Source organism: Catharus ustulatus, chromosome 31, assembly GCF_009819885.2.
Source record: "Catharus ustulatus isolate bCatUst1 chromosome 31, bCatUst1.pri.v2, whole genome shotgun sequence".
NCBI classification, from domain to species: domain Eukaryota; kingdom Metazoa; phylum Chordata; class Aves; order Passeriformes; family Turdidae; genus Catharus; species Catharus ustulatus.
The window spans coordinates 2,858,471-2,870,132 of NC_046251.1; the positions used below are offsets into that span (position 1 = coordinate 2,858,471).

General features: G+C 68.1%; 2 protein-coding genes across 2 annotated transcripts; both read left to right on the forward strand.

Moving 5' to 3' along the window:
- Positions 1-339: 339 nt before the first annotated feature.
- Positions 340-5,744, forward strand: LOC117008975 (25-hydroxyvitamin D-1 alpha hydroxylase, mitochondrial). The gene is made up of 9 exons (XM_033083120.1): positions 340-648; positions 1,758-1,951; positions 3,159-3,355; positions 3,472-3,678; positions 4,053-4,210; positions 4,279-4,487; positions 5,100-5,181; positions 5,282-5,530; positions 5,602-5,744. Exons 1-9 carry the CDS (start codon positions 409-411, stop codon positions 5,713-5,715), a joined length of 1,650 nt encoding a protein of 549 aa, XP_032939011.1. The 5' UTR covers positions 340-408; the 3' UTR covers positions 5,716-5,744.
- A 2,604-nt stretch (positions 5,745-8,348) lies between these two features.
- Positions 8,349-11,572, forward strand: CDK4 (cyclin dependent kinase 4). Its single transcript, XM_033083121.1, is given in 13 exon segments — positions 8,349-8,354; positions 8,553-8,620; positions 9,061-9,223; positions 9,616-9,804; positions 9,872-9,957; positions 9,959-10,028; positions 10,244-10,322; positions 10,325-10,352; positions 10,773-10,823; positions 11,077-11,098; positions 11,100-11,151; positions 11,154-11,182; positions 11,486-11,572. Coding segments are annotated over 13 exon segments (930 nt in total).
- Positions 11,573-11,662: the final 90 nt, after the last annotated feature.

Genomic DNA, 11,662 nt, shown 5'->3' on the forward strand with positions numbered 1-11,662 from the left:
CCCTGGGGGCGTGGCCGCGGAGCCGCCCCCGCCGCGCGCTGATTGGCCCGAGGACCCCGCTATGCAAATGAGCTCGCGGGGGGCGGGCGGGACTCGGGGCTGGGGCGGGGCCTAGACGTTTGGGGCGGGGCTTGAATCCCAGTTTGGTCTTGTGGGGCGGGGTTAAGGCTCACGGGGGCGTGGCTAACACCGAGGGGGCGGGGCCTGCCCGGCGGCACGTGGGCGGTATAAATCCCCGGCCCGGGGCCACCCCGGTGTCCCGCCGGGTCCCCCCGTGTCCCCCGCCGCCTCCAGCACCGCCCGTGGTCCCCTCCGTGCCCTGTCCCCCACCCTCCCGCATCCCCCGGTGTCACCGGTGCCATCCCCGCCGTGTCCCCCCGCTGCCGCTCGAGCCCCCGGTGTCTCGCCATGTCCCCCAGCCTGCGCCTGCCCGCCCGGGCCGCTCTGCTGGCCCCGTCCCTGCCCGAGCCGCGGGTCCCCCGGGGTCCCCCGATTTCTCCTGCTGCCTCTCCACCGGCCCGTGCCCCACACTCCCCCCGGGAACCCTCGCGCCTCCGGGGCCTGGCCGAGATGCCGGGGCCGAGCTCCACCGCCTTCATCTTCGAGCTGCTGTGCCGAGGAGGGGTGCGGAGGCTGCATGAGATGCAGGTAAATGGGGGGCACCGGGAACCCCGCGGTCTGTGAGCTCAGGCTCGGAGGAGGCAGAGGGACCCCATTCCCACTGCCCTGGGGGATCCTGCTCCCACTGCCCTGGGGTGTGGAGATGGGGGGACCCGGGTGTCACAGTCTGGGGACAGTGGTACCTCAGTGCCACCACCCCGAGTGTCGGAGGGGACGGGAGGGACCGGGGGTGCGGAGGGGAGCGGGGAGGGGCGCTGCTCTCTGTCCCCGGGCTGGGTGGGGTTGGGACACCCCAAACTGGTCCCCAGGACTGCGGGGATGGTGCTGCGACCCCGAGCTGATCCCCGGGGCTGAGTGAGAGCAGCCCGGGCTCAGGGAGTGCTGGGAGCTGGTGAGGGGGGAGCAGCGGCACCAGGGACGGTGTCACCCCCCGGAGGGGCACAAAGGGACAGGGACAGGGTCACCCCGAAGGATCACAGCAAGTCTGGGACCACAGGGACGCCAGGAGCTCCCCCTGTGCTGCAGCCGCTCCTGTCCCACCCCGTGTCCCCCTGCAGCAGCCCCGGGCACCCCCGGTGACCCCGATTCCCCCTTCCCCCAGCCTGGGTGCTGGTCCCAGTCCAGGGGAGCCTGTTTGGGCTGGTGTGACCCTCTGTGTTCCCCCCTAAAGATGACAGCCCGGTCCCGGTTCTGCCCGGTGTGACCCCCCCAGATCCATTCCCGGTCCCGGCTCGGCCCGGTGTGACCCCCCCTGTGTCCCACTCGGTCCATGGCTGGTCCCAGTTCGAGTCAGTGTGACCCCCCCAGGTCCATTCCCGGTCCTGGTTCGGGCCAGTTTGATCCCCCCCGGTCCCGGTTCGGGTCAGTTTGATCTCCCCGGTCCCGGTTCAGGCTGGTGTGACTCCCCCCGTGTCCCCCCCCAGGTTCATTGCCGGTCCCAGTTCGGGTCAGTTTGATCCCCCCCGGTCCCGGTTCGGGTCAGTGTGACCCCCCCAGGTCCATTCCCAGTCCCGGTCCGGTGTGACCCCCCCGTTTTCCCCCCCAGGTCCATTCCCCGTCCCGGTTCGGCCCGGTGTGACCCCCCCAGGTCCATTCCCGGTCCTGGCCCGGTGTGACCCCCCCGTGTCCCCCCCCAGGTTCACGGCCGGTCCCGGTTCGGGCCGCTCTGGAAGGCCCGGTTCGGCCCGGTTCTCACGGTGCACGTGGCCGACCCCGCGCTCGTGGCTCAGGTGCTGCGGCAGGAGGGGCCCGAGCCCCGGCGTGCCCTGAGCTGCCCCTGGAAGGAGCACCGGAGCCTCCGGGGGGTGCCGGGGGGGCTCCTCACGCTGTGAGTGCGCAGGGGACACTTCTGGGGGGGCTGGGCTGGGACCCCCACTCGGGGGGCCGGGAATTGCCCAGGGGGGTCTTTGGGCTGGGGGTGGGGTTTGGAGCCTTGGCATGGTGGGGGTGCACGGGGGGTTGGGGGGGTTCACACTGAGGAGGGGGGGTCGCACAGGGACCCCCAGCGCTCCCCGTGAGCTGGGGGTGTCTGTACCCCCAGGGGCTCCCCCACACCCGTTCCGGGAAGGGCCCGTGGGGTGCGGGGGGGCCCGGGGTGACTCAGGCGTGATTCAGTTCCCCCTCCCCCTCCTCCTGCCCCCCACACCCCACGCAGGATGTGAGTAACTGCCCGGGGGGAGCCCGGCCCCGGCGTGGGCAGGGGGAGGGACCCCAAACCCCAGCGCAGCCCCCACCACGGGCACGGGGACCCGGCGGCTCTCACGGGTGGCCCTGATCACACCTGGGGGGCCCTGGCACTGGCCCCGTGTCCCACCCGTGTCCCCAGTGCCCCAGTGTCCCCTGTGTCCCACCTGTGTCCCACTCGTGTCCCCATTCCCCACCCTTCATTTCCCCCGTTCCCATCCCCCACCAGTGTCCCCCGTGTCCCACACGTGTCCCACCCATGTCCCCAGTGTCCCCTGTGTCCCACCCGTGTCCCACCTGTGTCCCACCCATGTCCCCAGTGTCCCCTGTGTCCCACCCGTGTCCCCCCTGTCCCACCCGTGTCCCCCCTGTCCCACCCGTGTCCCCATTCCCCACCCCTCATTTCCCTTGTTCCCATCCCCCCCCCATGTCCCCCGTGTCCCCACAGCCTCCATGTCCCCGTCCCCACCCTGTCTCCTGTCTCCCCGTGTCCCTGACCCCCTCCCATGCCCTGGCATCACCCACCCGTGTGTCCCCATGTCCTTGTCCCTCTCTGTGTCCCTGTCCACCCCGTTTCTGTGTGTCCCTACATGCCCTGTTACCTGTGTCCCATGTCCCTGCCATGTCCCTGTCCCCTTACCCCCTGCGTCCCCTACATGTCACCCATGTCCCCATCCGCTGTGTCCCTGTCCCCGTCTTCCCGCGGGTCCCCATGTCCCCTCCATGCCCGGTGTCACCTGCGTCCCCATCCCTCACCCACTGTCCTCACTCCTGTGTCCCCACCACCATGTCCTGCCCATGTCCCCACCCTGTGCCGTGTCCCGCCACCCCCGTGACGGTGTCGCTGTCCCCAGGGAGGGCGAGGCGTGGCGGGGGTCACGGCGGCTGCTGGCCCGGGGGCTGCTGCGCCCGGGGGCGGCCGAGTCCTTCGCTGGCCCGGTGGCCACCGTGGTGACCGAGCTGGTGGCGCGGCTGAGGCGGCTGCGGCGGCAGCACCCGCGGGGAATCGTCCCCGACATCGGCACCGAGTTCAACCGCTTCGGCCTCGAGGGTGAGAGGGGACCCCGGGACTCTGGGATGTCCCCTCAGTGTCCCCATGTCCCGCCATCCCCTCTCTCTCTGGGGCTCAGTGTCCCAAATGTCCCCAATGTCGCCGCTGTCCCGCAGCCATCTCCTGGGTGTTGTTCTCCTCCCGCCTGGGCTGCCTGGGGGACGCCGGGGAAGCCACCGCGGACACCGAGGGTGTGATCCGGAGCGTGGGGGCGGTGCTGGCGCTGACGCTGGTGACAATGGCACTGCCCCGTCCCCTCCTGCGCCTCTTTCCTGCGCCCTGGGACGCGTTCTGCCACGCCTGGGACCAGCTCTTCGCCTTCGGTGAGGGGACACGGGGACAGGGGGGTCATGGGGGACACCATGAGGACATCCCATGGGGACACGGGGACATCCCAGAGGGATGTGGGGATGTGCCATGGCCAGATGGACACTCCTCACCTTCTGCTGAGGGGACATGGGGTCATCACAGGGCCATGGGGACATCCCGAGGCCATGGTGTGCACGCGGTGAGGGGACACAGGGATGTGGGGACATCCAAGGGACACAGAGATGTCCCGTGGTGACAGTCCCATGGTGACAGTCCCATGCCAAGGGACACATTGGTGTTGTGTGGCTGCGGTGACACTGACAAGTTGTCCCCAGCCAAGTGACAACACATGGCCGCGGTGGCACTGATGGGGTGTTGTTGTCCCCAGCCAAGGGACACGTGGACCGGCGCGTGGCCGAGGTGGCCGCGCGGGAGCCGCTGGCCGAGGGGGACACGTGTGTCACCGACCTGCTGGCCCGGGAGCGCGTCCCTGTCAGCAGCATCTACGGGAACGTCACCGAGCTGCTGCTGGCCGGGGTGGACACGGTGAGGGGGGGGACACTGGGATGTCCCTGGTGTCACTGTGGGTCCCGCTGATGTCCCCGTGTCCCCAGGTGGCCAGCACGCTGGCCTGGAGCCTGTACGAGCTGGCGCGGAGCCCGGGGACACAGGCGGCGCTGCACCGAGAGCTGGTGGCTGCCACTGCCACCAACAGGGTCAGCAGCGGTGACAGCGCCACCACCGACCGCGCCACTGCTGCTGCCACCGCCACTGCCCTGCGACGGCTGCCGCTGCTGCGGGCTGTGGTGAAGGAGACGCTCAGGTGACAGGGACATGGCAGTGGGGACACAGGGACAGTGGTGGGACATGGGAATGGGGACATGGGGGAGGGGAATTGGGATGTGGGGACAGGAACACAGGGACACTGGGATGGAGACACGGACAGGGACACGGGGGTGGGGACATGGGGACAGGACCAGGGATGTGGATAAAGATGGGGACAAGCATGGGGACAGGGACAGGAGGGATGAGGGCTGAAGAAGGGACAGGGAGGGATGAGGTGACAGGGATGGGACAGGGATGGGGACAAGGAGGAAATGGGAAGGAGGATGAGGGTGGGGACAAGGAAGGGATGGGGACGGGGATGGGGACAGGGATGGGGACAAGTAAGAGATGGGGACGGGGACAGGGATGGAGATGAGGACGGGGATGGGGACAGGGGTGGAAATGAAGATGTGGAGGAAGGGAGGGACAGGAATGGGACAGGGATGGGGACAAGGAGGAAGATGAGAATGAGGATGGGACAAGGAAACGGGATGAAGACGGGGATGGGGCTGAGGATGAAGGTAGGGACAGGATGAGGACACGGACAGTGACAGGACGAGGACAGGGACAGACGAGCACAGGGAGGTGACATCCCGCTGTCCCCCTGCAGGCTCTATCCCGTCATCCCGGGCAACGCCCGCGTTGTCTCCAACTCCGACGTCCGTGTCGGTGACTATTTGGTGCCACGCCAGGTGAGCTGGGGGGACACCCCACACCCCAGGGGTCCCAGTGTCCCCGAGGTGTCCCCGGGGTGTCCCCAGGGTGTCCCCACTGACCCCCGTGTCCCTGCAGACCCTCATCACCCTGTGCCATTACGCCACATCCCGCGACAGCCGCTTCTTCCCGGCGCCCGACACCTTCTGTCCAGAGCGCTGGCTGCGCCACAGGGACAGCAGTGACACCAGTGACACACCTGGGGACACTCCTGGGGACACCCCTGGCCCCAGGCACCCCTTTGCCTCTCTGCCCTTCGGCCTGGGCCCGCGCAGCTGCGTCGGGCGCCGCTTGGCTGAGCTGCAGCTGCACATGGCGCTGGCACAGGTGGGTGTCCCTGCGTCCCCGTGTCCCCACCGTGTCCCCATCGTGTCACTCACCTGTCCCTGCTCCCCCAGATCCTGCTGCACTTCGAGGTGCGCCCAGAGCCGGGGGGGGGCTGCGTGCGCCCCATGACCCGCACCCTGCTGGCCCCCGGCGCCCCCATCAGCCTGTGCTTCCTCGAGCGGTGACAGCGGGACAGCAGGGACAGCGGGGACAGCGGGGACACCGGGGACAGCAGGGACAGCAGGGACACTGAGGACACTGAGGACACCAGGGACACCGAGGACACCAAGAACATCGGGGACACCAAGGACACAGAGACCATGGGGACACCAAAAACACCGGGGACACTGAGGACATCGGGACATCGGGGACACTGGGGACACTGAGGACACCAGAGACTTTGGAGACATGGGGACACTAGGGATACCAGGGACACCGAGGACACTGAGGACACCAAGGACACTGAAGACACCAGGGACATTGGGGACACCAGAGACTTTGGAGACATGGGGACACCAGGGACACTGAGGACACTGGGGACATCAGAGACTTTGGAGATGTGGGGACACCAGGGACACTGGGGACACTGAGGACACAGAGGACACCAAGGACACCAGAGACTTTGGAGATGTGGGGACACCAGGGACACTGGGGACACCAGGGACACTGAGGATGCTGAGGACACTGGGGACACCAGGGACACTGAGGACATCGGGGACACCAAGGACACAGGGACACTGGGGACACCGAAAACACCAGGGACACCAGGGACACCGGAGGCTTTGAAGACATGGGGACACCAGGGACACCGAGGACACCAGGGACACTGAGGACACCGAGGACACCAGGGACACCAGAGACTTTGGAGACATGAGGACACCAGGGACACTGAGGACACTGGGGACACCGGGGACACCAGAGACGCCAGAGACTTTGGAGACATGGGGACACCAGAGACACCGAGGACACTGAGGATACTGAGGACACTGGGGACACCAGAGACTTTGGAGACATGGGGACACCAAGGACACTGAGTGGGGAGACCTTAACCCTGGTGGTGACTTCACCAGCAGTAATGACACGGACCCCGGTGGTGGCCTTGACATCAGTGTCCCCAGTGTCATCACATCCCCGGACCTTGTGGTGGCCCTGACCCTGTGGGTGACCCCAGCCCCAGAAGTGGCCCTGACACTGCAGTGGCCCCACAGTGACACTGGCAGTGGTGGCAGCCCCACCCCCATGGTGGCCTTGACTCCAGCAGTGTCACACACCCCGTGCTGGCCCTGACCCCGAGGTGTCCCCAGCCCCACGGTAACCCCAGCCTTGGTGGTGGCTGTCACTCCTTGGGGACCCCGAGGTGTCCCCAGCCCTGCAGTGTCCCCTCTGCCGGGGGATTTGTGTTTATTTATTGGCCAATAAAGCGATTTTGGGATTTTGGTGCTGCCGGAGCTGCGGTGTCACCTCCCCCTCCCCCACTCCGTGACTCAGCCCCTCCCCCCGTGACGGGGATGGGGGGACCCGCCCCGACCTGCCCAGATGTGCCCAGATGTGCCCAGGTGTGCCCAGGGGTGCCCGGGGGTGCCCGGGGGTGACGCGGGGGGGGGCGGGGGAAGCGCAGCCCCCTCCCCCTGAGACCCCCCCCGTGGCCCCAGAGGGGCTCGCAAGGGTCCCCCGGGACCTCTCACGATGTGGGGGAGGGGTGGGGGGTGATGGGTGACCCCCCCGGGGGGTGCTGGAGGTCAGGGGGACACCCCAGAACGGGAGGGGACCCCCCGTGCCCCGCGGGGTTTAACCCGGTCGGTGCCACCCAGGGCTGAAGGGGTACAATGTCCCAGGTGGGGGGAGGGGCTGACGTCAGCACAGGGGACTCTGGACCCTCGTGGGGACCCTGAGGCAGCCGAGCGTGGTGACCCGGGCGTGGTGACCCGGGCGTGGTGACCCGGGCGTGGTGACCCGAGTGTGGTGACCCCCCCTCCCTCTGCCCAGACACCCCTCCCCCGGGTGAGCAGGAGGAGGAGAGGAGGGTCCCTGTGGGCCAGGGGTCACCTGGGCACCCCCGAGCTCACCTGGGGCACCCCCCGAGCTCACCTGGGCACTCTGAGCTCACCTGGGCACCCCCGAGCTCACCTGGGCACTCTGAGCTCACCTGGGGCACCCCGAGCTCACCTGGGCACTCTGAGCTCACCTGGGCACCCCGAGCTCACCTGGGCACTCTGAGCTCACCTGGGGCACCCCCGAGCTCACCTGGGCACCCTGAGCTCACCTGGGGCACCCCGAGCTCACCTGGGCACCCCCGAGCTCACCTGGGCACTCTGAGCTCACCTGGCACCCCCGAGCTCACCTGGGCACCCCCGAGCTCACCTGGGCACCCCTGAGCTCACCTGGGGCACCCCGAGCTCACCTGGGCACCCCTGAGCTCACCCGGACACCCCCTGAGCTCACCTGAGCACCCTGAGCTCACCTGGGCACCCCTGAGCTCACCTGGGCACCCCAGGGCACCCCCGAGCTCACCTGGGCACTCTGAGCTCACCTGGGCACCCCTGAGCTCACCTGGGCACCCCAGGGCACCCCCGAGCTCACCTGGGCATTCTGAGCTCACCTGGGCACCCCCGAGCTCTCCTGGGTACTCTGAGCTCACCTGGGCACTCTGAGCTCACCTGGGGCACCCTGAGCTCACCCCCTGAGCTCACCTGGGCACCCTGAGCTCACCTGGGCACCCCTGAGCTCACCTGGGCACCCCAAACCCCTCGTGGGCGCTGAGCGGGCAGCACGGCCCGGCCGGGGTCACCTGGTGTCACAGTGCAGTGACAGACCCGAAATGGAGGTGGGGGGGTGACAGTCACCCCGGGCTGGGGGTCCAGGGATGACCTCAGGTGAGGAGCCTGGAACGGGACAGGTGAGCGCCGGGCTGTGACCGGCCCGGGGACACCTGGGGGTGTTGGGGACACCTGGGGGTGTTGGGGACACCTGAGCAGGGGGGTGGGGGTCCTCCCTCACTCCTGCCCCTCCCTCCCCCGGGCAGACCCCACCCCCTCCTCCGCTGCCCCTCCCCCCTCCCGGGGGTCCCCTCGCCCCTCCCCCCCCGCCCCGGTCAGTTCCGGGGTCCCCCCAAACTTTGGCACCCTCCGGAGAGACCCCCATGGGGGGCTGGGGGTGCCTGGAGCGGGGGGTGGGTGGGAACTGGGGGGGGGGGGATTTGGGGAGCGCTGATTTGGGGGTGCAGGGGTCACGGTGGGGTTTGGGGTTTGGGGGTCACGGTGGGGTTTGGGGTTTGGGGGTGGGCACTGAGGAGAGAGAGGGAATTTGGGGTGCGGGGCTGGCGGGGGAGTCTCACTGGGGGCACAGTGGGATGCCAGGGGCTGTGGGGCGGAGCTGGAGGGTGCTGGGGTGTCCCTGAGGGTTTGGGCATCCCAGGATGTCACCCAGGATGTGGGGGTGTCCCTGAGGGTGGTGTGGGGGTGTCCCTGAGGGTGGTTTGGGGGTGTCGCTGAGGGTGGTTTGGGGTGTCCCTGAGGGTTTGGGCACCCCAGGGTGGCTCAGTACGAGCCGGTGGCCGAGCCGGGTGTGGGCGCGCACGGCACCGCGTTCAAGGCTCGGCACCGGCTCAGCGGGCGCTGCGTGGCGCTGAAAAACCTGCGGGTACCCACGGCGGGGGGCCGGGCTGGCCCGGGATGGCAGAGGAGGGAGGGGGGTGCCAGGGCAGGGATTGGGGACCCAGGACAGGGATGGGGATGCCAGGGCAGAGATAGGGATTCAGGGCAGGGAAGGGGGTGCCAGGGAAGGGGTAAATGCTCCAGAGCAGCTTTGGGGTGCCAGGGCAGAGATGGGGGTCCCAGAGGAGGGATGGGTGTCCCAGGGCAGGGATGAGGGTCCCAGAGCAGTTTCGGGGTCCCAGGGCAGTTTTGGGATCCCAGAGCAGGGACGGGGGTCTCAGAGCAGGGATCAGAGTCCCAGGGCAGGGGGTCCCAGAGCAGGAATGCGGGTCCTGCAGTCCCAGAGCAGTTTCGGGGTCCCAGAGCGGTTTCGGGGTCCCAGAGCGGTTTTGGGGTCTCAGAGCAGTTTTGGGGGTCCCAGAGGCACAGTAGGTGTCCCGTGGGCTCTGTCACACCCCGTGTCCCCGTGTCCCTGTCCCCAGGCTGATGGATGTCTGTGCCAGCGCCCGCTCCCCGCACGAAGCCAAGGTCACGCTGGTGTTCGAGCACGTGGAGCAGGAGCTGAAAACCTTCCTGGAGAAAGCTCCAGCCCCGGGGCTGCCCCCGACACCATCAAGGCGGGCACGGGGGGATTCCCGAGACCCTGGGGGGCACAGGGGGGTGGCCTTGACCCCGTGTCCCCACCCAGGACCTGATGAGGCAGTTCCTGCGTGCCCTGGATTTCCTGCACTCCCAGCACATCATCCACCGCCACCTGAAACCCCAGAACGTGCTGGGGACAGCTCAAGGTGGCCGAGTTTGGGAGGGCCAGGAGCCACGGCTGCCACGTGGCCCTGACACCTGTGGTGTGTCCCAGGGGGCTGGGGGTGATGCATGGGAGTGGGAAATCCTGGGAGTTTGGGGTGCTGGGTGGGATTGGGAATGGGAAATGCGTCAGTGGGTCACAGGGTGACACTGGTGACACTGTGGTGACACTGTGCCATCCCGTCACAGCTCTGGGTGGGTCACTGTGGGTCACAGGGGGTCCCTGGTGACACTGGGGGTCCCTGGTGGGGGACAGGTGGTGACACTGTGGTACAGAGCCCCCGAGGTGCTGCTCCAGGCTGCCCACGCCTCCCCTGGGGACATGTGGAGCGTGGGGGCATCTTCATGGAGATGTTCCACAGGAAGTGAGGGGACACGGGGACATGGGGGACATGGAGGACACCAGGGGGACATGGGGGGACACAGGCTGGGAGGGGACAGAGGCATGTAGTGGGGGGACAGATGGGGACACAGGGACATGGAGGGGACACAGGGACATGGAGGGGACACAGGGACACGGAGGGGACACAGAGTGAGGGATGTGGGCACACACAGGGGGGACAAAGTGAGGACACTGGGGGAGGACATGGAGTGGGGGACACAGGGACATGGGACATATGCGGGGACACATGAGGGGGACACAAGCTGGGGGGACATGGGGACACTCCTGGGATCATCTGGGGGGTTCCCCTATGGGTGCCATGGTAGGGGGTGTCCCCTGTGCCCTCCTGCCGGTGTCACCCCGGTGTTCCCTGTGCCCACCCCGGTGTCCCCTGTACCCGCAGGCCGCTGTTCTGTGGCACCTCGGAGCCCGATCAGCTGGGCAAGATCTTCGAGTGGGTGGGGTGGGGACAAGGGGGGACAGGGGGGGCACAAGGTGTGGGGGGCTGGGGGGTTTGGGGGGGCTGTCCCGGGGTTGGTTTGGGCCTTGAGGGGTTTTTTGGGGGCTGGAACCAGAGAGGGGAAGGAGGAATTTGTGGGGAGGGTGAACTGGGGGGTGCAAGCAGAGATTCCCATGGGGGGGATCCCTTTGGGCTCTGTTTTGGGGACTCAGTTTCAGCCCCCCCTGAGCTCCTGTCCCCCCCCCAGGCTGATCGGGCTCCCCCAGGAGGGACAAGTGGCCGCAGGACGTGGCCCTGCCCAGGGACACCTTCACCCCCTGCGCCACCGGGGGGAGGTCCCAGAGCTGCTTCTGGTCAGGGGGGACACGGGGACGCCGAGGGGACTTTAGGGGGGGAATGGGAACACTGGGGAACACATGGAGGCACCAGGGGAGGGGACACGGCTGGGGGAACACGAATTGGTGCCAGGGACACTCTGGGGACAACAAGGGACACTCGGGGACACCTGAGGGGGGACAGGATGGGAGCTCCCCACCCCGCCCTGAGCTCTGCAGCGCCTTTGGGGAGGGGTCACAGTGGTGCCCTCCGCCATGGTGTCCCTGAGTGTCCCCTCCCCGTGTCCCGTGTCCCTGCCCCTGTCCCCTCCCCTGCCCCAGGCACTTTTGACCTTCAGCCCCCACAAGCGAATTTCGGCTCACGAGGCCCTGGGGCACCGGTACCTGCAGGGGGGGCGTGAGGGGTGACCCCCCCTCCCCAAAAATAAAATAAATCCACTCCTGAACGTCCCCCAGGACTCTCACACCTGTGTGGTGGAACTGTGGGGGTGACACCCC